The sequence below is a fragment of the Strigops habroptila genome, chromosome 7 (genome assembly GCF_004027225.2).
Source record: "Strigops habroptila isolate Jane chromosome 7, bStrHab1.2.pri, whole genome shotgun sequence".
In the NCBI taxonomy this organism is placed as follows: Eukaryota; Metazoa; Chordata; class Aves; order Psittaciformes; family Psittacidae; genus Strigops; species Strigops habroptila.
Genome location: NC_044283.2, coordinates 70,003,752 through 70,027,458, shown reverse-complemented (window position 1 = coordinate 70,027,458; position 23,707 = coordinate 70,003,752). Strand labels below are relative to the sequence as shown.

General features: G+C 50.5%; 3 protein-coding genes across 4 annotated transcripts in view; 2 read left to right on the top strand and 1 right to left on the bottom strand.

Annotated features, from left to right (window-relative positions):
• Positions 1 to 7,192, bottom strand: part of SEPTIN11 (septin 11) — a 65,592-nt gene extending 58,400 nt beyond the window's left edge. For both annotated transcript variants that reach the window (XM_030492468.1, XM_030492469.1), the window contains exon 1: positions 7,080 to 7,192. The gene's annotated coding sequence lies outside the window, so the exon portion shown is untranslated. The remainder of the gene's footprint in view (positions 1 to 7,079) is intronic.
• Positions 1,926 to 4,342, top strand: SOWAHB (sosondowah ankyrin repeat domain family member B). The gene has a single exon (XM_030491376.1). The coding sequence runs from the start codon at positions 2,021 to 2,023 to the stop codon at positions 4,181 to 4,183; it is 2,163 nt and encodes a 720-aa protein (XP_030347236.1). The 5' UTR covers positions 1,926 to 2,020; the 3' UTR covers positions 4,184 to 4,342.
• A 12,654-nt stretch (positions 7,193 to 19,846) lies between the features above and the next one.
• On the top strand, positions 19,847 to 22,652 carry LOC115610698 (16 kDa beta-galactoside-binding lectin). Its single transcript, XM_030492624.1, has 4 exons — positions 19,847 to 20,172; positions 21,580 to 21,659; positions 21,777 to 21,948; positions 22,439 to 22,652. Exons 1-4 carry the CDS (start codon positions 20,164 to 20,166, stop codon positions 22,589 to 22,591), a joined length of 414 nt encoding a protein of 137 aa, XP_030348484.1. The 5' UTR covers positions 19,847 to 20,163; the 3' UTR covers positions 22,592 to 22,652.
• Positions 22,653 to 23,707: the final 1,055 nt, after the last annotated feature.

Below are 23,707 nucleotides of genomic sequence, written 5' to 3'. Positions count from 1 at the left end.
CAACCCAAACCATTCTATGATTCTATGACAGTCATAATCAAACAGGTTACAACCAGCTGCTGTACTACTGCCCAGCATCCGAGCTATCCAACCAGTAGTATCTGTCAAGTGCAACATGTTAGGTGGACCCATTTCACTTCAACAAGCTCAGCAAGGCAAAAGCATCAGTTTCAGTCCTGCAGGTACTTCAGCAGCCACTTAATGTTACCAGAGCATTTTTAACTGCAAGAAAAAGTTTGCAGGGTGAGAGCTGACATTTCTCAGTAGAAAACCCTCTATTTTAGAGTAAGCACAATAATACCTCCAAGGATGTTTAAATGAAAATACACCACCATGGAAAGTGTCTTGCTGACACCTTAGTCCATTAAGTCAAAACACCACTTTGACAGTAGTGTTGTCATTTGCCATTGTTACTCAGTTTTTTTATCTTCACAATCCACCCTCCTCCCTTTTTTGTAATCACAATTATATCATTATGCTCCATTCATCTCATCTCAACTGCTTCTGCTGAGAGAATGCTGCTGCCAAACACAGTAGTGACCACAATTCGGGGGTCATCATCAGGTGAAGGAGAAAGGTATTTATGTCTTGACGAACGGTACCAAAAGCATGCGCAAAGTGATGAAATATTAACATGACCCTTATGCACTTTGCTCAGATGAACACCCCTGACGGGAAGCAGCCATATTCTCCTACAATATACACCCCAAGGAAAACCAAGAGGGAGATGCGGCAAAGCATGCAGTGCCGTTTCTCCTGCTGTGCCACCCAAGCAACCCAAATCTTGGCACATGGGAAGACTTCTCTGATATATTGCCTAAACTGTAACTTATGATGTAGAAACTTTAAAGTTTCTTTTAGGGCTGCTTCCACCACTCCAGAGGTTACAGTTCAGCTATCCTGCAGCACCACCGTGCAATTCATCCTCCTGTGCGCTAAGGGTTCAGAGCCAGCAATCCAAAAGCACACGTCCATGTAGCTGGCTCACTTGAGAGCAAGATTACTGCATGCATCCAACCTGCATGTGTTTGCAGGGTCTGAACCTCTAAACTTATCCTAAGGTTTTGTGTTACCAAAACACAAATCACAAGCCTGTACCCACCACCTCTCTGCCTGGGGTTTGTGAAGGTTGCAGATGCTTCTGGGCATTGATCTTTTCATCCTTAGCTGTAACACACATGCTCATGGTAATAGCATTACCAATACAGAACAACATTAGATACTCACTCCAGTACAGTATGTGTCCGACCGGCCCCAGCCACACAGTGAAAACAGAGATGATATGAAATATAATTTGACTTCAGGCACTCTTGGTATTTGTGTGTGGTTGTTGTACACGGGTACAACCCCCCACACTTGCAATAACAGCTAACCTGAATCACATCACATTCACATATCTTTATTGCCAGCTGTGGTAACTCATGGACTCTCAAGGCGGGTAAAGGTGGAAGGCACCTCTGGAAATGCTCTGGTCCAGCCCCTGCTCAGGGAGGGTCACACATATCAGGTTTGCATCCAGTGGAGCTCTGAATGTCCCTGAGGATGGGGACCACAACCTCTCCAGGCAACCTGCTCCAGTACCTGACGACGCTCACTGTAAAAGAGTTTTTCCTCACGCACAAACAGAAATTCTTGCATTTCAATTTGTGCCCATCGCCTCCTGTCTGTTCACTGACACAATGACTGATGGAGTGCTCGTTCTCCTCACCGCACGCCAGCAGTTAGCCTCGCACTCCTCAGAGCACTAGCAAGGCTTCTTCAGCCCCGCTTCCCTCCCTCCCCGCTGCTGCTTCGCACTGCTGTCACCTCAGCCGCGCTGCCCCACGGGCCGCCACCCCGGGCAAAGGCACCCGGGGGTGGCGGCCCGGCTGCGAAGGTGGAGGAGTAGGAGGAGGCGCAGAAGCCCGGCGCGGCAGGAGGCGGGATTCCCCGCCGCGGTAGCGCTGCGCACCTGGGCGCAGCGCCGAGCACCGACGTGCAGCACCGAGGCGGAGTACCGAAAGGTGGTAAGGCCCGAAGCATGGCGCGGGAGCTGAGCCAGGAGGCCGTGCTGGACTTCCTCTGGGAGGCCGGGGGCCGAGCCCCCAACACGGCGCTGCTCCGCCACTTCCAGCGTTTCCTCCGCGACCCGGCGCTGACGGAGTCGCAGCAGCGGGAGCGCCGCGAATACTTCAAGAGCCTCGTCAATTCCCTGGCCACCGTCCACCCCGGCGCCACCCCCGGCGCCTCCAAGGACATCGTTCTCCGCCGCAGGTACCGCGACCTCCTCGATGAGGAGGTGCCGCCTCCAGAGGAACACCAGAAGGAGAAGGAGCCGCCGCCGCCCCGACGCGACCCCGACAGGCAGCGCGGCCCCCCGGGGGAGGCGGTGGAGAAGAAGCAGCCGGGCGGGGGACAGCCCTCCAGGGCCGCGGTCGCGGGGGGCTGCTCTGCCCGGGGCCGCGGTGGACTCTGCTGCGAGTGCCGCCGGGCACGCCGCGCTGCCGCTGCCTCGCCGCGCCCCGGGCCGGCGTCCCCCGCCGGGCCGCCCCACTCCCGCTCCCCGCCGCCCCCCTATCGGACGCGGCCGCTGTCCTCGGGCCCCTGGACACTTCACCCCGACAGGCCCCCGCGCTGCCAGCCCCCAGCGCTGACCCCCGCCGTGCTGCCCCCATACCAGACCCCGCAGCCTCCCTCTGCCAGACAGTCCCGGTGCCGGTCCCCACCGCTGTCCGGGGGGCTGCCTCCCTCTGGGTCAGCCCCATCCGGGTCCCTGCCACCACAACACCCTGGAGGGTCTCCCCCAACCCGAGCTCTGCCACTGCCGCCGGCCCACAGGGTGCTGCCCCCTGACAGGCCGCCCCAGCCGCAGCCTCCGCCGCAGCCCTTCACCGAGATGCCCCTACTGAAGGCTCCGCCACCCTCATCAGGCCCGGGGGGGCGGCCCCGCACCAGACCGCCCCAGTCCCCCCTACTGCCATCGGGCCCTAGGGCGCTGTCTGCCACCGAGCTGGCCCTTCCCCGCTCCCCACAGTCCCTCCTCGCCGAGGCACCCCCATCCCGCTCCCTGCCGTTGCTGTCCGCCCCAGGGGTGCTGCCCCTGTCCCGGTCCCTGCAGGCGCTCCGTGCCAGCACCTCCTCATTCCCACAGCATCCATCAGGCCCAAACGTGCTACCTGCCACCAGGCTGCCCCCGGCACAGTCCGGGTCCATGCAGCATCTCTTCACCAGTCCAGCCCCACTGAGGTCATCCAGGGTGCTGGCCCCCAATGGACCAAGCCAACCTCAAGCCCTGCTGCCGCACCCATGTCAAACCCTGCCACTGTCATCACGTCCTGGGGCACTGTCCCCCACCAGGCCACCCCCACCCCAGTCCCCACCACAGTCTTCCACCCAGCCACTCCCTGCCAGGCCACTCCCGTCCCAGTCCTTAATGAAAGCAAAGGGCCCCGCAGGGCCCCAAGCCCTAGAGAGCAACCCCCCAGCACCGCCGCCTGTCTTCAGGAGCATCAGGTGCCAGCTTGCTTTGTTGGAGGTGCAGGGCAGCGCCCTGTCGCTGCCAGATGACTGCGGGCGGCAGCCCCGCACCCTGCACTCCAAGAGCTCCCCTAGGCACGTCCCAGGCCGGGGGCTGCTGGTGCCGCTGGGGCAGCGGGAGCACGCCTGGCTAGTGGCCGTGTCAGCGGGGCGCTGGGCGCGGGTGCGGGGGCTCTTCCTGGAGGAGCCGGAGCTGGCCCTGCAGCGGGACTTCATGTCAGGCTTCACCATCCTTCACTGGCTGGCCAAGCACGGCGACGGGCCGGGCCTGCAGGAGCTGGCAGCGGCGGCACGGCAGGCTGGGCTGGCCCTGGACGTGGACGCGCGCTCGGGCTGCGGGTACACGCCGCTACACCTGGCTGCCATACACGGCCATCAGCTCGTCATCAAGGTGCTGGTGCTGCAGCTGGGCTGCCAGGTACAGCTGCGGGACAGCAGCGGGCGCAGGCCCTGGGAGTACCTGAGCAGCGCCACCTCGGGGGAGATCTGGCAGCTCCTGGAGGCACCCCGTGGCACAATTATGTTTCCCACGCAGCCCCTGGCCCGCAGCGTGTCCTCTGTCAGCAAGGGCTCGCTGCCCGCTGGCAGGGCAGCACTGCCTGCCTGCCTCAGGCCGCAGCACGGCCGGGGGGCAGCATCCTACCGCACCGGCAGCGAGAGTGACTGAGAGACGTCTCCTTGGGATCCCTGCGAGTGGAGATGAGGCCTTGCTGGCCACCCTGCAAGGGGAAGCCATGCAGGCAGAAAAAAGCTGTGACACAGACTGAACCTATTGAAGAATGTACTTTGAATTAATCCAATGAACCATTGTCTGAGCCTCTCTGCCCTTCCTCCTATTTCTTGCTTTTCTATCAGTGAGAGGATGCAAACAACTCTGTTGGAAGCACGCAGAACCCTGGCTAGGCAAGTCCTATGTGCCCCACAGGGCAGGCACCAGCTGCGGGGGGCAGCCACAATCCCCAGGGCTAATGGGACCATGGATTTGGGGTGTCAGACTCCGGTGTGAAGCTTACAGCCTGGCCCCAACCAGGGTGGAGTTCTCGCTTTTGCTTACAGCAGCAGATTGTTGTTGGTGCTGGGGTTTGCAAAACACTTGTTTACACTGCCTAAACTCTGGGGATTAACTATGGCTGCATCCCTTTTTAATCCCAGCAGGTTAAGGATGAGCCTGCTTTTAAAAATGCAGCTGATCGGGGTCCAGCCTTCCAGCAAGAACCCTCAGAGAGCACCTGGCCATGGCAGAGGGTGGCAGCTGGGGAGCCCTGAGCAGAGGAGGGTGCAGCACACCCACCCCGTTTCTCAGCCCACTGTGCCCACCAGCCCTTGCAGAAAGGAATGCAGGGCACCACCACAGCCCTGCTGCTCCCTGTGACTGCCCGGCAGCACTGATACCTGCACCTCCAGTCCCTTTCCTCACACTGCAGTACTAGGAAGTGGTACTGCGTAGTGGCTAGAGCCTATACCCACGCCTGGGCATGGAAAGTATTGCTTCAGGAATCTGTGTTGGGCGGAAAAGGAGCTGTGCTGTGGTACAGGTCCCAAGCTTGTAGGGGGAAGGCAGTTTCATAACCAGAGCTGCATTTCCCCAGAGACCCCAGGCCTGAGTTGCCTGTTAGGTGTTTATGTGATGGGAGTGGGTGGGATTGGAATCCAGGTACAGGGAAGAGATGTCCAGTGGAGTCATTCCTGAGATCTTACAAATAACAAGCTGGCTTTAGGAATCTCACTGGATTACGTTGGTCCTATAATGTACTCTTCCCTCTGAATTAGCATAAATGAGCTTTTAAACAGTAAAACAAATACCACAGGTTAATCTTGCACCTAATCTTGCTCTCCCATAGACCCTTTATATAGGCAGGAAGAGAGCTAAATTACATGAGGCAGGGATACATCACTGCCTGGGTGATGCTCCTGCTGCTGGGTGACCCCAGCCATAGGACCAGTGGGTGCCAGTGCCTGTTAAACTGGGGCTGCTGGCTCTGCTCCAGTGGGATGCTCTGGGGCACAGCAGGGTGGTAGGTGGGACTGCTCATGTATTAGAGGCATGTGCCTGAATGCCTGCAGTTTCGGGGAGGAACGGGAATCAGGGCAGCAGAACCTGACCCTTGCGTAACATACTGCTGGGGAATGCCTCGAGTCCTTGATCAGGCACTACCTGAGGTCTCTGCTTTGGCTGGGGTTTGTCTGAGGGAGGAAGTCTTTTCTGCAGAAGGGAAGCTACTCTGCCTGACTCCGTGGTCACAACCTTTTCCCAGCCTGGTTTTCTCCTTTCACAGAGGAAAGAGCTCAGTGAACCAGGGCAGCAGATCATTCACAGCAAACCTCTGAATGGTCATTCCTCTCTGAGAGGACAGCACAAGCTTGAACTCATAAGAAATTCAACTCCTATGTAACCTCTGAGCCGTTGGCATGGGCACCTGGGGAGCCCTCCAGGACTCCCTCACAGCAGGAGGAATCAATCCTATGTATCTCCCTCCCTCTTAGACCCAGTGACAGGTTATAGCCTAGATTAGCACCAACATGCAAAGCAGCTGTTGCCTGGTAAAATGCCAAAGTCTTTTCCACCGCGTTCAGAGCCATTGCCACAACTCACATCATGCACCAGGCTTCCTTGGGAAAGGGCTCACTATAGCCTTCCTCAAGCCTTGGCTCAGAGCTCTTAAAAGCAATCTGATTACGGGTATTAGGGATGCCACCAGAGCCTTCGCATACAGCAAGCTTCAGGGAAGAGACCCCAAATGAAAGAAGTTTGTGAGCCGACTAAAGCTGTCTGATGGGGAGCATGCCTTTGCTCAAGAGCTGTCTACAGCTGTAAGGTTTTTCCCTTACCATCTCCAGTGTTGTTAAGACAAAGACTGAGAAGGATAGTGCTACCTTGGGATTCTCATTTTACAGCCTTTCCATGACCTTTCTCCGTGATGCAGATCTAAGTAGCACTTCCCCCCCCCGCATGCTGTTGCAGACCTTGTCTGTCACCTTTTCAGAGCAGTTTTCTCTCTCTTGCAGTATTTAATTCAGCAGTCTAACAATAAGGTGTGAAATAGTTTTGTGACCACCCTTTGCTTGCCTGTTGGGATGACACACAAGCTGCTTTGTCCAATTTTTAAATTATAAAGCAGCTCTTAGGAAGTTTGAAACTGCAAAAAGACCTTCCCTACTGGATCCAGCATGCATTTGCTCTGGTTTATCACCCTAGGGTGACATAGGAGTTCTTGGACTGCTTGGTAATACCACGCAGCTCCTACACCACTCTTTAAAAGCAGCCAGTCACTGCTTGTCGGAATAACCACCCTTTTAAGCCACGGAAACCCTCATCCTCAAAGTTTTCTGCTGAAAAAAGCAATGGACAGGGTGAAGCCAATCTCCAGGCCACGGTGGAAGGCAGGGCCAGATCCTTCGTCAGTCACGCCTGGAGAAATCACCCTGCTGCCCTGGAGCATCACACAGGCAGAGCAATGCAGGCATTGTAGGTCCAATCCCCCAGGAATAATCCACCCCTGGATATACACACATGCAGTCTGAGTACCTCTGTTCAAAGCACTCTCTACTTCCTTACTACTTACTCATCAGCCTGCCTGGCCCCATCCACACCTGTGCATGCTGCTGTTTCCTGATTGCAGATGTACGTGGCTCCTTGCCCCACACCCAGTCCAGGCATCTGATTTAGCACCACCCTGAAACACAGGACATGCCATGCACTAATGCACATCAGGACTCTGCCCTCTCCTCTCACGGCTTGTGAAAACACACGTCCCACCTGATGGCTGCTGATGACAAAAGTCCACCCCCTGCTCTCCAATGCTTATCTCTAACCAACTGCTTTGTGCTCTGAGAGACACATTCTCCAAAGGTGGTGGGTGTTTATTTATGCAGTAGCCTTTGCCCATCATATAATGTCAAGCTTGTGACCTCTGAGCCTTACAAAGCTCTGGTAAAGGTAACCCTGCGAGCACAGTCCCGCCCTTCTCACCACCCCCCTGCTCCTGGAGCACATCCTTTCCTACCTACTCATTAGATTGCTAAAAGCAGACAGCACAGCAGAGCTGGGTGTTCATCCAGATTCATGCAGCTTCGTTAAGGTCTTGATTACATTCCCAAATTGTGGCTCTCATTAGACTCATGCAACAGCTTTTACTAACAGAAGTTGGGCTGGCAGCCTGTTGTTATTGCTTAGCTGTTAACCAAGTCCCTTATTAGTCACCAACTGTCCTTTGACTACAGGATCCTTTTCACTTAAGCCCAATCAAATGGCTTCTTAAACCAAAGGAGTTTGTAAGACTAGTGCTTAAACCAGCAATCATTTGTGCTGAATAAGGTAAACCCAGCACAGAAGGGGGAGTCCCATTTTCTGACAGAGCTATGATTTGAGGACATGAAGCTCCTCCCACTCAGCAAATCAAAGCTTTTCATCTGAGAGGACCTTCCCATATACAAACACACCAGATGTACACTGAGCGTCCCAGTCTGACAGCAGCAAGGTGGTAACAAACGGCCATGCCTCAGTTTGGGTTTTTAGAAGCCTCTGGGCAAGGACCAAGTGCTAGAGCAACAGTGGGATTCCAGCTTTCATGCAATTAAAACAGTGCTCTTGGGCAAAGCAGTTGAGCAATACAGCAGAGCATTACTAACATAAGCTAATGGCCAGGACACCCTTCAGATTACAGCAATTTCTGAAGCAGCAAGAACGAGAACTTGTAGAATTAAAAGAACACATCAAAGTCCATCACACAAAATGAACTTTTTCTACAGTGACAACTGCCATTTGATTTAAATAGTTTATGTACAACTCCATAGTGAGAAGAATGTCTTGCACACTTAATAAGTAAGGAGACAACATCAATTACTACTAATACCTGTTAAAGCTGGAATTTCTCATGACTACATCTACAGCCAGTAGTACTAGATGGCAGGTTAGCAGGGTGCGTTTTACAAGAACAACAAACTCTAATTTACTGTACAATTTTCTCCAGCCCAGGTTTCCCCATTAAAATGAGAATTGCTAGTCCTTCAGGGGAAAAACAGTCTTTGGGAACTGAGTCATACTGGAAAGCACTAAAAGTTGAATTCTCAGTTTACCTAAATGAATATCCCTAATCCCCAACACAACACTATTTAAACAGATGAAACTTGTTTTACTATTAATTACTATTTAAACTTGTTTTACTATTGATATAAAAGTGAAAAAAGTTTTGAGACATGAACTTAAACTGTTCTAGCAAATTCATTTAATGATAATATATCTAAGCAAGCTACTAAACCATTTTTCCCCAATATGTAAAAAAAAAAAAAAAAATTATCTGCTTTGAAAAAGAAACCAATGAAAATAATTTATTAAAATAAACTGTAATAGTTGCATCTCAAAGACTTCTAAGAGTACGTAAGAACATTTTTACTTGTCTACACATCCCCAATCAGATATAACCCCCAAACCTGAAAAAAATAACAGTACCCATCTCCTTATATAGCCTCAGCGCTGGGCAAGACCTGCTTAAAAGGAGGCTGGGAGAGGCTTTATTGTTACCTCATGTAGTTACCACATGTTCTCTTCTGATGGTAGAGTCTAGTTGGTGTTTCTTTTGAAAAGCAGCAGGATGGTAAAATAAGAAGCACAAAAACCGAGGTGATTTGGGGGTTTTGTTTTGTGGCTGAGGAGATGCACTGTGTTTTAGTTGTGCCAATTTTGAAGAAAAGAAAAGAAAAAGCTGACAGATTTTTATCTTAGTCATAAGGAAAGCTTAAAGCTTAAATGTGGGGGTAGAGAACTTTACGGACAAAGCATTTAATTGTCGATTGCAATAGAACAGTGGAAAGAAGAGGAAGAATTCAAAAGGCAGAAGGAGAACAAGTCAAGGAAGGTATTATAAAGGATTAAAAACCCCAGATGAATAAACCCTAAGTTTTTCTTACGAGGTGGAGAGAAAGTGGTATAGTTCCATATGCAACCTGTGGGGTGATTTTGGCTGGCACTGGGAGATGTGCCACAGCCTTATGCAGGTTAGTCTCTTGGTGCACTAAGTACCATGGGTAAGAGGCCTGGTGCTGAGGCACGGTTGTGTGGAATACCTAACCAAGCACAGGACCTTCCAGTGCAAGAGCTTGTCTGTAACGGCACAGGGGTGTGACCTTGCATGTGTTATGCTTTTTTCACTGGAGCAGTTTGACCTAGTAGAGCAAACTTCTCCCTGTATGGTTTAAGTGAGTCTATGGCTCATAGTGCTTCAAATCTGTATTGTACTTTGGCAAAGTCAAAACACTTAAGCTCCTAAGGTCTATCAGGACTTCCCTACTGTACAGCCTGTTCACAAAACATAAGCAAATCAAAATCTGGAATATACTTTCACCCTGCTTATTAGTTTTCTCAGCTCTGATGGCACTGAAGGAAAGCCCAAAACTGCTCATGGCAGATTGGTCTGATTAAGATTTCTGACGTCTTTGTCTCTACGTGATAGTGTTTCCCAGGCAGAGGTGCTCTATGTGTTTAAAAGCCACAAGCTACTTAAAATGAATTTTTTAAGAAGTCAGTTTCTGTGGGGAAGGAAACACCCATCAAAACTATTCACAAGTTTCTCCATGAGAGCACATCGGCCTATGGGGACTGGTCTCAGTTTGCATTTCTAATGCTGCCATGGGAAGCAATGACCAAAATCCTTCCAGATGTGTCACAGCAGCTTACTCCTTGCTGCTGGGCCTCTGTCAAAATAGTTACTGGTTTAAATATTTTCTTTCAGTTTTCCTGTGACACAGCTCTAGACGTGAGGAATGTTCTGATGAATCTGATACCAGAAGAGGTCTTTAATGTAGCTGAGAATACTCTAGTCAAAGTGGGAATCAGAAGAATTTGCGTGAGTGTGTGTCTCGGGCTTGTTGTCCTTTAGTAACTCAGGAGGGAACAAACAACTATGCACAGCCAGGCACAGAGCTGGTGTTATCACAGGTTGTCCAAAGTCCGAATTGGAATTGCATGCCACTGGTAAACAGAAGAGATTGCTTAGAGAAATGGGAAGGTTTTGAGCCTCACTAACAGATGACAAGAAATAACTGTGAAGGCCTTGATGGGGAGCGTTACCGCCACAGGGATGCAGAGCTGTGCTCCCTGCAATAACAAGCACTTCCCCCTCCTTACCTCCCTAGTGTTGCTTGAACTGCGTGGTGATGGTATCTTAAATATGAGGATTTGGGCTGCTCTGTTACCAAAGGTAAATGAGTGCATGGGGCTGTAGCCATTGTCTCAAGGGCTGACAGCACCTTTGCTGTTTTGGCACCCTGGCGTTGGCTGCCCAGCATCCAGCACTTAGCACTATGCTTTGTTTCTTCTCTGGGCCCTAGAACAAAATGGGGAGCTGCTAAGGACAAGGGCAGAGCTTGTCCTTCGAGCCAGGCAGTTTGCAAGTGGCTAGGGAAGGCAGGAGGGCTCCAGAGCAAAAGCCCAAGGGAAAAGCAAGTGCTCCTGCTCACTTGCAGCCCACAGAGCTTTGGTATAGGCTCTGCGGAACTTGGGGGCAGCAACAGTCCCTCTCCAAACCATCACTGGTTCCTGATTTGTGCAGCTTCAGTATCCCTGTGACCTTACCCAAGGGAAAGCCTGCCTGTTGCTGTGGATCGCTTCACGTCCCTGTGTGGCTATGCTGGCATCTCTGTTTTAGCCCATACATCCATGTACACAGGCTGGGCAACCAAGGTGGGACTCTGTGCTGTGACCCTGACTTGACACCCCAAATTGCCCTACATTCTCTGTCTGATTGAGGCTGTGTCCCTTACCCAGTGCCTGTGTTTGTGCCAAGTGGCATCAAATCACCCCAAGGCTGGAAGACCTTTGCTATGCGCATGCTGAGTATTATTGAAGACTTTAAAATACAAATAGTGGGAGGGGATTAACTCATGTATGAGAAAACATGTATAAAAGAGTCCAAACCCATTAACAAATAATCTTGCTCTTTTCCTTCCTAGATAGCTGCCTGTATGAAAACACTTCATCAGCTGAGTTTCCAGCTCTGCTTGTGAGTCATGATATAAGTGATAAAGAAAGTAAAGCCTGAATCTTGCTTTAGCATATTTCGTGCTGGAGGTTTATAAACCACAAGCCTGTTAACTGGAATTTGTTCTCCCCATATGAGTCCTGGTCACCACAGTCCAAGGCAAAGGCAAGGGAAGTACCACAGCATTAGGAGACCCTAGCTCACTGCAAGCACAAGAAGCTGACAAACCCCATCAGAAATCCCTATATATAAAGCCTCTTTTTCTGGAGATGGGGGACAGCAATGTTGTTTCATTACACATAGTATGTATATATCAAAACACATATGTTCCCAGAAAAAGACGAGCAACTGCACGGCACTGTACAAAACTGAACATCTCATTGACTAGATATGGTTTAAGCATTTTAGAGGGGGGTAAAGAAAGCAGTGAAATGCTCTTGCTAAGGCAGGGCAGCAACCAGGGAAGTGGCTTTAGTAAATACCACCTCCGGGAGGTCAGTAAGCCTGGCAGTCTTGCCTCCAGGTTAAGACGCACAGATGAGCAGACTCAAGGGAAGTTGCACATTTTTCTTTGCGTAAACAATGAAACTGGTTTAGTCATCCACTGACTGGCGTGCTCAAGGGAAGTGCAGATCTTTGAGTTCAGGAGCTATTTGCATCTGATTTGGATTTTTTGTCTCTTTGCTTGATAAATATTGAATAGATGATGTAAGCAAACATCTTACAACTCTCCCCCTCTCCATGGTTTCCCACTGCTGCCTCACAACAAGCCTAAGGCTGCTACTCCTCATAGTGCTTGCCTACTGATTTTGTGGTGGATGGCTTTTTAGCTGATGGATGGTGTGTGCTAGAGATGACAGCAGTCAGTCATGGATCTGCATGTCCATGCCTTCAGACAGAACATCTGCAAAGTCCTGTTCTTCTTGCACGCGGTTGAAGGGGAGGGCATTTAGTGGTGCTTCCCTTGGATATTGGTCCCTTGTGGACTCTGGCAGGTGTGCTGCTTGACAGTCCTTGGGCTGAGATGCCCACAGGTGCTGGGGGGTTATGTGCAGTCAAGCTCTGTCAGGCAGCTGTCTCTTTCCTCTCTGGTGCTGAGCACACCTCACTGCAGACTCTCATTTGCCATGGGAAGGCAATGCCTCAGAGGATGCCTCAGTGGAGTCTGCCGCCTTTTGCTGTCTGACGTGGTGGCAGCTGCGTTAAGGTAGCCAGTTGCATTGGTGCTCTTCCACGGGACTTCGGGGCATGCTGGAGCCCATGTCATGAGCCATGGCTGAGGCCCTTGGTGTAAGTCAGAGCTCTCCCAGTTTCCAGCTGCTTGTCAGTGGGAGAAATCCTATTGGCTTCCTTCTCCCTTCATCCTGCAGTGCCCAGGGCTCCCCACTGCTTCCTCATTTCATCATGCTGTACCTCAATCTCTTTATGGACCCACCCTGGAGCTGCAAGCAAGAGCACCACAGCCTCCAGGGGATTTAGGAGCAGGGTTTCTGCTCTGCCCACAGTGCTCCATAATGATGCTCTTGCTTGAAGCAGAATTTGCTGTCTGCCACTCGTAAGTGTATTTCTCAGTATCTATGTGCGTACTTCTAACTGGCTCTTCTTATTTTAGCTATCAGCTGAGATGTCACCTTCCAGCCATGTGAGAAATTGCCTGTTGATTGAATAAGAGACAATCAAATGATCTGCCTGGATTTGATACTATTTTACGGCTGCTGTATTAAAGGGATCCAGTAATGTTAGTGTTAAACCTGAGTGAATTTTTCTTTTTTGCACTATAACAGCCAGGAAGGATCAGAGCTTGTTCCTGAAGCAAGGGAGCCCTCCTAAACTATTTCAGGTAAACCCTAAATCTGGTTGGTAAGACAGAGAGAGAAGGTGGCAGGAAGGAGAAGGAACTTCACCCCCAGAAGCATCATTTTGAAGGCCCTTCAGTATCTCAGGCCTCAGAATATATAGTGTCAATGTTTATTCAGAGCTAGTTGTTACATATTTCAATTGGCCGGTTCTTTCCAAGGCGTTTCTCAAATACTTGCTGACAATCTTCTTTTGCCTAAAATTGAATTCGGGAAATTTGAGCCAGCTTTAGTACAATCCCTTCTCACTGTGGGTGGCCTAAAGGAGACAAATTCTGGCACACACATGTTCTTGTGGGAAAGATCTCCAGATGGCTTGAGTTTCTAAACCAATGTGGCATGTTGCATGTGCTATACATCGGGCTAGAAGTGAGCTCTGCTAGATCAGTCCAGCTTAAGGTTGCTGGAATGCTTTTGTGGGCTCTGGGCTGATGCAGAAGGCTTGGTCCCACCCTATTCAAAGTGATTGTGAGGAGTTTTCTCCCACTGATTTGAGTAAAGCTCCAAAACAAGAAACTACAGTCCTTCAGTCTAAGGGAGACCTGTACCTTGCAGGTTTTGTGTAGTGACATAAGTAAAATCAAGCCTTAAAAAGTCATAAGGAGAAAGTATAAAAGGACCAACAGATCTTATTTTTGTCAGCTGCTGGGGGGGTAGGAACCCATAGCCAGTGCCTTCTCCTGACTTTAGCAGGACTAAGTAAGGCATGTCACCCTAAGCAGTACAGTGCTGCCTCTGCCTTTCAGCCCTGCTTGAAGCCACTCCTGTGTCAGACAATAATGAAGTCATGCTTCCTGATGTGTCTACTGTGACAATATAGATCCAGGCCTTTGGCCTGGAAAGGGGCACATCTTTCACAAGAGCATTCTGGCTTTCTCGGCAAAACCCAGGAGCTCTACCTTTATGGATGGCACTAAGTGATGAAAGCTGATTTGTGACTATGAAATGAAACAAAGGCTAGACCCCTGACCTGTGTGCTGTCACCATAGTTCAAGACAAAAACTACCTAAAGGCATGCTCCAGTAATGCTCCTTCTCTGTAGACAACACTCCTTTATCTTGAACCAGAACAGGCTCTGTTACTTGCCATCTCTCTCTTCTTGCTCCACTCACCACAGGGTCCAGACCCAGCTAACCAGCTCCACCACCTGAGTACCTTGGGAAGGGTAATGCAGATGCACTCCCTCTGAGCTTTCCTCATGTCTTACCATGTAAAGAACTTCAACCCCCACAAGTCCCCTTGCAGCTGATCATAAGTTACAAATCAAACCCAGCTTGTCTGGAGCTAGACCACAGGAATATAAAAGGCTTGGAAAGTGCTGCTATCCTACAAGTTTGCCATGTGGTCATAGATGTGAAGTAAACAATGTTGTTAAGAAAAATAAGTACTTAGAACTGCCAGAGTTGATAAACCTCTAGAAAACATGCACTTGAAGGGTCAGTACCTGTGGTCTCTGCTATGGACTCATACTGCAGTAGTTGCAACTCCAGACCTTGCTGTCTGGGGCATGGTCTCACAGGGGAATAGGGGTAGGTCTGTCCCACGCGACATGGGTCTCATACTGTGGTAAGAAATGGGGAAAGGAGTGGCCTGGCAGTCTACAGAAGCGGGGCCGCACACTGCTTTTTACTGCACTCTTGCAAGCACAGTGACTTTGGATGAGAGATTAATCTTCCTGCTGTCTGATGAGCTGAACAGAGGAGGAAAGGAGGAAAATATGCACATAAGTTTAGAGAACTGGGGACCTCCAATGAGGAACAAATGTGAACAGCTCCTTTGAGATGAAGCAATAAACTTGGAGGAGAGGTGTTTGCCACCTGGAAAATTAAAAGGTATGGGGCTGTGTGTGCCAAAGTGAAATGAGTCCAAAATAACAAAGCCCCAGTTCTCCTGGGCAGCTAACAATTTGCTCTAGTTAAATGTAATCCACTGAGAGATGAGAGAAACACAGGCATTGGTAGCTTGGGTCAGTGCTAATGAGGGAAATAAAATGATGAGACATACTTTAAATTCCACTGAGGGGATCAGCAAACTCCTTTCATCACTCTGAGATAGTGCAAGAAGCTCTTTATAATTAACTTGGAATAAAGGTGCTTCCCTTTTGAAGAGTTGAAATTGGGAAATCCTCTGGGATAAAAATGCTGTGGTGACATGTGGCCATGCAACCCCAGCTGGCATCCAGGGTGGACTGTACTGTCAGCCCTTCTTCCTGCCACAAGCCTCCTTTCAAAGCAGAGCTCTGGGAGGCTCGGTGCCTGTGGGAGGGCCTCAGCATCCTGCTACATTGGACTGTGGCTCCCCAGCCAGCCTTTGTCTTTCTAGGGCAGGGAGTGTGGCTCTATTCTCCTATAGACCAGACCAATCCTGAAGTTTGCCCCATAGATAGGGCTGGAAGACGCCATGGTGTAAGAGCATTGTTTTAGAAGGGACCTTCGCAGAAAGGTCCAGAGAAACTGTGTGCAACAGAAATCTTCAGGGAGCTATGACTGCTCAAGCGAAAAGGCAGAAACTTCTCAGATGAGGCAAACTAACATGCTGCAGGAGAAACGGGAAGAATCAGACACTTCGACAGTGGTAGCAGAAGATTGCTTAAGTTAAAGTCCCCAGATATTCTAAGAGGTAGAAAACAGCCTTGTGTGTGTATATATAATGTGTATATCTCTTATGCTATAACAGCATAATGTTTACGTTGCAAGAGTAACCTGGTGCTGAGACCAAGATCCCATCCAGGCAGTGCTGACACAAGTATTCCCTGAAGACAGTGCAAGAGAAAGATGCTGTCTTGGCTTGATGAACTGAGAATGGACTTAGAGAGAAAAACCGTAATCTTTCCTAAAGAAAGTGCAATAAAACCCTTAACTTCAACCAAAGTTTAAGCAAGCTTTAGCTCACGCAAGAAAAGGGTGAGGAGTTTTTCTTGTCATTATTTTACCATTCTGGCCCTTGCACTAGCGTAAATGAATTGGAGCAGTTTTTCTCCTTCCCTTGTCAGCCTAAAAGACTGAGGTGCAGTGGTGCCCTCCCAGGGAAGCACATGTGCAGCACTGCTGTGCTGGACCTGGGGCCAGATGCCAGCTCCAAAGGAGGAGAAAGCTACTATCTGCTTTTTCAGCAAGAAGTAAGGCCTTTTTCTCAGCTACAACAATGAAAAATGTAGGATATGCAGCACAAACAACTAGCAGTGTGTGTGGGTTCAGTGCAAGACAAAGCAGAAAGAGATATCGACAAGCCAGCAGCACTGGCCTCTGCACCGCATGTCACACAGGCTAGAGAATACACCATAGTCTTTGAGTTAGCAGAGGTGTGTTCTTAGACCTTCCAAAACCAGGGCTAAGGCATTTCTAATGACAGGAATGACTAGCCAGGGATATGACTTGCCAAGGGCTAGGGTGTATTTTCTCTCACACACTAAAAAGAGTAACAATCAGCATGCTACATCCTTTTGGTATTTACATTTTTCTAAAGAAAATCCGGGGCATTTTGAGAGAGTTACAAGAAAATCAGTCTGTCTGGTTCTCTGTGCAAATCAGGACATGAAATAAGAGTTTGGGCTGCCGAGCCATGCCCAGCACCAGGTCCCCATGCCCCCAAGCAAGCCTGCAAGGCCAGCAGGTGCTGGGAGGGCACTCTTAATTTTCCCCACAGGGGAGAAATCCTCTGGGCATCACCCTCTGGATGAGCAGGAGATGACTCTCCTCTTCCTGGTTCTGCCAGAGCTGCCTGGTGGGTGCAATGCTTCTCCCCAAAAGCATGAGCGAGCCATAACTCCTGGAAATGAGAACACATACACTGCATGCACCCATCTCTTCTCTCTCAGGGCCTGTACACTGCAGCCCTTGCTATAGTCCAGGTAAGACTTGGGTTCTTCTCTGCATTCTGTTTTCTGTGCAGGGTTTCTTCTCAAAACATCACCTGCTGGTCCTGGGGTGCAAGAGCAGCTGGCAGAGGGCAGCACCTCTCTCTCCTCCCCACCTTTGAAGCACACCCTAATCCTCTGCCTGCCCGCTGTGAGCTTTACGTTATTCCTTAGGCACAAAACTTCCACCTCAGGAAGCAGAGTGCGGCAGGGCCGGGTCCCTTCCCTGTGGGCAGTGCAGGATGTCATCTCCCTTGTGTCATACAGAGGGGCTGGGGCCACACTTGATGAGGGCGATGGGCAGCATTGCCTCAGTTTGTGGCCCATCTCCTTTTACACACCCTCTGAAAGGGAAGGAGACCCTCTGGGGAATTTTAGAATCATATAATCCCAGACTGGTTTGGGGTGGAAGGGACCTTAAAGCTCATCCACTTCCAACCCCCTGCCATGGGCAGGGACACCTTCCACTAGAGCAGGTTTCTCCAAGCCCCATCCAACCCGGCCTTGAACAGGATCCCTGCCAGGGATGGGGCAGCCACAGCTGCTCTGGGCACCCTGTGCCAGGGTCTCACCACCCTCACAGGGAAGAACTTCTGCCTAATGTCTAACCTAAATATCCCCTCTGTCAGTTTAAAGCCATCCCCCTTGTCCTGTCACTACAGGCCCCTGACAAAAACCCCTCCCCAGATTTCTTGTTGGCCCCCTTTAGGTTTTGGAAGATTGTTATAAGGTCTCCCCTGGAGACTGGAGGCTGACAAAGGGAAGATCTTTATTCTGCTTTTCCACCATTGGTATAATCCCTAGGAAAAATGGAGGGAGTTGGGCATCTCAGTATTGCAGTTTGAGAATAAACACTTTACTGATTTCACATGGCTTAACACCATGAGTGCTTTAAATCAGAAGCAAGGCCAAAAGCTTTGTTGCTAAACCAACCAGGCTGCCAGTGCAGAGCACTCAAGGAAAACAAACAGTGCAGTCTCCACATACTACTAGAAAGACATTTCCCCATCTGAAGGAAAGGGTCAGAGGAGGAGACTTCAGGCCAGAAAAGCAGCTCACAAGAAACGTGCATTTCAGAAGGGGAGTCAGAGTGGCCAACACTAGAGCACTGCACGCCTCAGCACTGCAACTGCCCTCACCAGCAGCTCTTCCACAAGTAACACCGCAGCACCGAAAGGCCGAGAGGAGTCTGCAGGGATTTCACAGAGCTCAATGGAAAACAAATACAAAACCCAACTGACCAAACAGAATTTGCTCAACCCTTTACACGTGGCAGTGAACAGGGAACAACTGCACAGAAAGCAAGAGCCTAAAGCCTGCCTAACACGTGATCCCAGCTAACATCGTGCTAGAGACTGGGGCAAGCTTAAGGTGGAATTATGCCAGCTTTCTCCAAACTATCTGGGGAGGGGGCCTGCTCTTCGTGGTGTTTGCTACCTGCACCAACTCTGCAGTTAACTCCCAACTTCAGCGTGGACCTTGTGTATGCGCTGGGTGGCCAAGGAGCTAGTTGGAGGCAAGAGATATGTGGGATTTTCTCTACAGTACTTTCAGTCAGCATTTTGCCCTCTTTTATACAGCCCAGTCACAGGGCTCCAGTTCAGGCTTGTGACTTTCTAGTTCAAACGCAGCCTGGCTTTGGCTCACTCCGAGTCATATGGGATGCCGAAATGCCCTGTGAATGTTCAGCAATGGGTGTGGGGGATATCTGGGGCAAAGGATGGTATCAGGAGTCAGGATGCTGCTGGTGTAACAGCAAGCACGCTCTAACGAAGTTCCAGCAGTGTGTTTCCTCCTGCTAACTAGCCATAAATTCCTTCACTGTTTTGTAAGCTGCCCTGTGCAGCCCTTCCAAAAGTTATCTGCAGATAGGTACCTCACAGGCTAGTACTGGCTTAACCACAAGTAGCATCTATATAGCAGCTCTGGCTGAAGTTTTACAAGTGGGATTTTGAAGTTGCATGTTATTAATGTCACTTCACATTTGAGGGAAACTGAGACATGGAGGCCTGAAGACACTGCTAAAGCCGATCCAAAGCTACAAGTGGCATCCAGCTGATCCAGTCACACAAATCCACAAAGCAGCTGCTCCCACCCTCTTTGCAAGTCTCTTCCCTGCAAAGACCCACAGGGCAGTCATGCTGGGTGCTTTTAAGGGGCATAGTAAAAGGGGAAAGCAGCCTCCTTTCTTGCTGGCTGCGCTCGGCCCTGCCCAGCTGCTTCCTGCACTAACAAAGTATTTCTCTTTTCCCTCCGGAGTGTTTTGCAACTGGAATGGAACAAGCGATCACGCTACTTTTCAAAAGCTGCACCCTGAATTCTCACACCTAGCAGTGCCCCACACAAGCACCCTTAACTTACAGGCACTCTTTAAATGCTGGCATGAAAGATAACAAACCCTTGGGTTTCATTTAACTGCCGGTAGTGATGACTTGTACCCAAGGGGCTCCCGCTGATCCAAGCTCCTCGCAGGCACGCGGCTGGGTTGGAAGGATGTGTACACATGAATTCTCAGAGGCAGTCACTTTGCAGCAGTAACACGAGGACTCCAACCCTGATTTTAGGCAGGGATCGCTTAACAAAGAGCAGCCACCTCACTGCAGGCACAGAGCCACACTCGCGCTCCCAGGATAACAGCCAGCATACGCTGCGTAGCAGCTAGAAGAGCTTACAGTAAGGATTTCTAGGATCACGCAGAAGCAAACAATCCCTAGCTCTTAAAATGACACACATATTGCTTGCAGAGAACAATTATTAAAGAGATGTCCCAGCGCTGGGAGCTGGCTGGGAAAGCTCCAGCCCCACACAGCTGCAATTGATCTCCTTCGTCGCCCCCCCCCCCCCATCATGTGATGGTCCTGCCCCAGTGATTTAAGCTGCGGGAGCTCGACGCTGAGTCACTGTGTTTGTGGAGTGGGGGCTCGGGGGCATCGTGCTTGGTGGGGCTGGTGTCTGCAGCATGGAGCAAGTGAGTGTCCTCCTCGCGAGACCCGGGTGCTGAGCAGGACTAGGGTTTGGCTGCTTTGGGGTTTGGGCTTGGTGCCAGAGGCAGGAGGAGAGAAGGGTTAGCCGGCTGAGAGGAAATGCTAGGCTGATATGTGTCTGTGGGAGGGAGAGGTAGGGCTGACCAGCCGTTTTTTATTCTCCTCTCCTGTTCTCTAGTGTGTTATCTAAGTGGGGAAGCTGTTCTAATGCATGTTTATATCCTTGAGTACTCTAAAGGTTTGGGGCCACTTGCAACTCTACAGTTTGAATACCCTTTATACCTTTTTTCCTTGAACTTTATTTTTCCTTCTGGAAAAATGCCTTATGGGTAAAGGATGAAGCTAACTTAATTCAACAGCAGAGGAAAGCAGTATGTTCTAACCTACCCCCGCCTCCCTAACTTGCCTTTCCTTGTGCCCCTGGGCACTGAGGCTGCATTTCAGGCTGTGCTCCAGTGCTGCACTAGAAATAGAGTCAGAAGGCAGCATTGGTGCTGCAATGGTAAGAGGTTTAGCAACTGGAGGGATTCTGACCCTAGTAGTCTGTGTGCAGAGCAGGGAGGAGGCATGAGGACATGGGGCATGGGCCTGCGCAAGCCAGGCAAGAACAACAATTAATTTGAAATTAGTTTCCCTGCCTCATCTGGTGCGTGGGTAAGTGGAGCTCAACATTGTGGCACTTGGGCCAACAGCACAGGCAGCAAAGTATGATTTGAGTTGTGCCTGACCTCACCAGACAGCATCCCCCTACTAGCTGAGGGAGGCTGGTGATGTTAAGTGGTACGGGGGGAGGGAGGGTGTGGCTGGGGGAGTGAGTAACCTGGCTCTGAGGGAAGCATCAAGTGTTTTCTCTGCAGTCCGAGATTCCTGGGAGGCTGTTTGTTCTAATTTACCGGGCTGCAGCCAGAAGTAGGCTGCACTGACCTCTTTCTGTGTGTAGTAAGCTGCTTTAAGTCAAGGCAAGAAACTGTTTTGGTGGCTCCTGTTGCTAGGGAAGGGAGAGATCTAGGGTTAAAAAAGCTTTGTAACTAATTTAATCCTATGCTAATGGCTCTGGCCCCTGCTGTCTTGAAAGTGCAAGATTGCTTGCAAGGATATCTTCTGTAGCAGCTGGTAAATCAGTGCCTGTACCTTACTCCTGTTACACTGGCTTGAATCAACTCCTTGTCATCTTAGGTTGCCTAATAGGGTGGGAGACCCCAGTGGAGGGGGGCTGTGAACTGGGGCTCCTTGGCAGAGGGCTGAGATGGGCAGCTGCCCTGAATCAGCCCCTCTGCTCCCATGAAACCACAAGTACCTCCGCATCTGCCGGAGCTGGCTGGTGCCATGGCCCGAGCAGGGCTGGTGGGCCTGCCCTGGGATGCAGTAACGCCTGTGCTTTGGCCCTGCAGGGACTGGTGGTTACTCAGCTGGACATCCAGCCTGGAGAGTGCATCAAGGTCAAAGGGAAGATCCTGTCTGATGCCAAAGGGTGAGTAAGGAGATGGTGAATGGATTGATGTGGCACTGAGGGAAGCCTGAGCTCCTGCAGTGTGCTCATCAGCACTGTGTAGCTGGGGCTGCTGTGCGCTACCTCTCTGTTTCCCAGGTTTGCTGTGAATGTGGGGAAGGACAGCAGCACCCTCCTGCTGCATTTCAACCCTCGCTTCGACTGTCATGGGGACGTCAACACCATCGTGTGCAATTCGAAGCAGGATGGCACGTGGGGTGAGGAGGACAGGAAGGCTGACTTTCCCTTCCAGCATGGAGACAAGACTGAGGTGAGGCTCCAGGGTTGTGTGCAAGGCCCTGGCCCAGAGCATTAAAGGGCTAAGGGCACAGTTTTCCAATGCTGCTTTGTACCTCTGTGGTGGAGAAGGAGCAAGCATGGAAAGGGGAGTAAGGAACAGGGGAAGAGTCACTCAGTAAAACCAAGCGTCTAGACCTGCTCTTGTCAAGTCAATGCCCAACAGCTTGGATGTATGAAGTGCTCCACTCTGGCCTGCCTTTGCAAGTCACACAAGTAAGAGCTATTAAAACACAGACCTGAGGTTCAGACTGGGTCTGTCTCATCCCTTTGTTGCAGAAGCTTGGAGCTGACCTTGGGGCAGAGCAAACAAGCCTATGATGGGCAGGGTGGAGGCTGAGCTGGTGAGCATGGCCTTGACACCAGCAACCACATCATCTTGTCCTGCACTCAGACTGCAGGTAGTGGGGAGTGAGGCTTGTGCATGGTGATGTATTAGCCTTCATTCTTGTGGCTTTCTACAGATTTGCATCTCCTTCAATGAAACGGAGGCAACGGTGAAGCTGCCTGATGCTGAGTTCCAGTTCCCTAATCGGCTGGGCATGGAGAAAATCGAATACCTGGCTGTAGAGGGAGACTTCAAAGTCAAAGCCATTAAGTTCAGTGATCAGCTATAGCTTGGTTGGTTTGTTTTTTCTCCCCCCCTGCATAGTGAAATAAACCCAAACTTGCAATGGCTTCTTCCTCTGCTGTTTCTGCTCTAATCTGCTTGCTCCTGTGTGCGCTGCAGGGGTGGGCAGTGGAAAGGGGTATGTATCCTACTTATGCTGTGGCCTTGCAGCTGGTGCTGAGGTAGACCACATGCCAGGCAAAGAATGATATAGTGTGACTAAAGCTACCTTAGTAGTAGTTGCTCCCTTGACCCTGTTTGGTGCAGTGAGGGGTCACTGGCTGTTTGGTTTCTAAACTCAGACTAGTCCCAGCCAGGAAAGCTTGAACAAGTGCATGTTGCACATGTGTTGTGCCATGTGTGACCAAGGAGTGCTGCTCTCATTCCCTTGCTGGGCTTGGGAGAGTCACAGGGAACAGAGCTTGTGCTCTTGCAAATAGCTTTGCTTTTGCCTAGCAGGATGGCACTAGTGTAGTGACAGAGTAGAGAAGAGCAGGCAAGTCAGACTAACTGCACTTGCCTGTGGAAAGATAGGGAGTCGAAGGTGAGGCCTCACAGACAACTTAGGAGTGAGGTCTTTAGAGGATCCAGGCTGTCTGTGCTGCTTCATGAAGTGAGGTCTAGACAGTGTCAGAGACCCAGTATCGTGTTTTCGCATGAAGTCAGTGGCTTAGCACCATGTCAGCAGCCTGTGGGACAGTGTCTGTAATACCTGGTTGCTAAGCTGTAGGTGCAGTTTACTAGAGATACTAAATCTTGAGTGCACCAAGCACAACTAGTTGCAGTTAGGCAGACAAATGAAAAAACTTAGTAAACAGTGTTTTGTGCTTACAACAGCTTTGCTGTGTTTGTGCAATGCCTTGGAGTGTGTCTGCTGCTGCTGTTGCCCAGCTGCCTGCTAGTCATGTACTCAGGGCTGGAGTTGAGACTGCGGCAGCATTTGAGGACCTGATGAAAGGTAAACTGTGGAGCGTTGGGAGCCAGGGCAGGCTGCCCAGCTCTGGGGACTGGCTCACTGACTACTGCAGCCACATGGGTGCTGCCCCAGTGCAGCTCGGCTGGGTGCTGACTGCTGGTGAGGTCTTCCGTTGCTGAAGAGGTGGGATTTGACTCCTGATGGCTA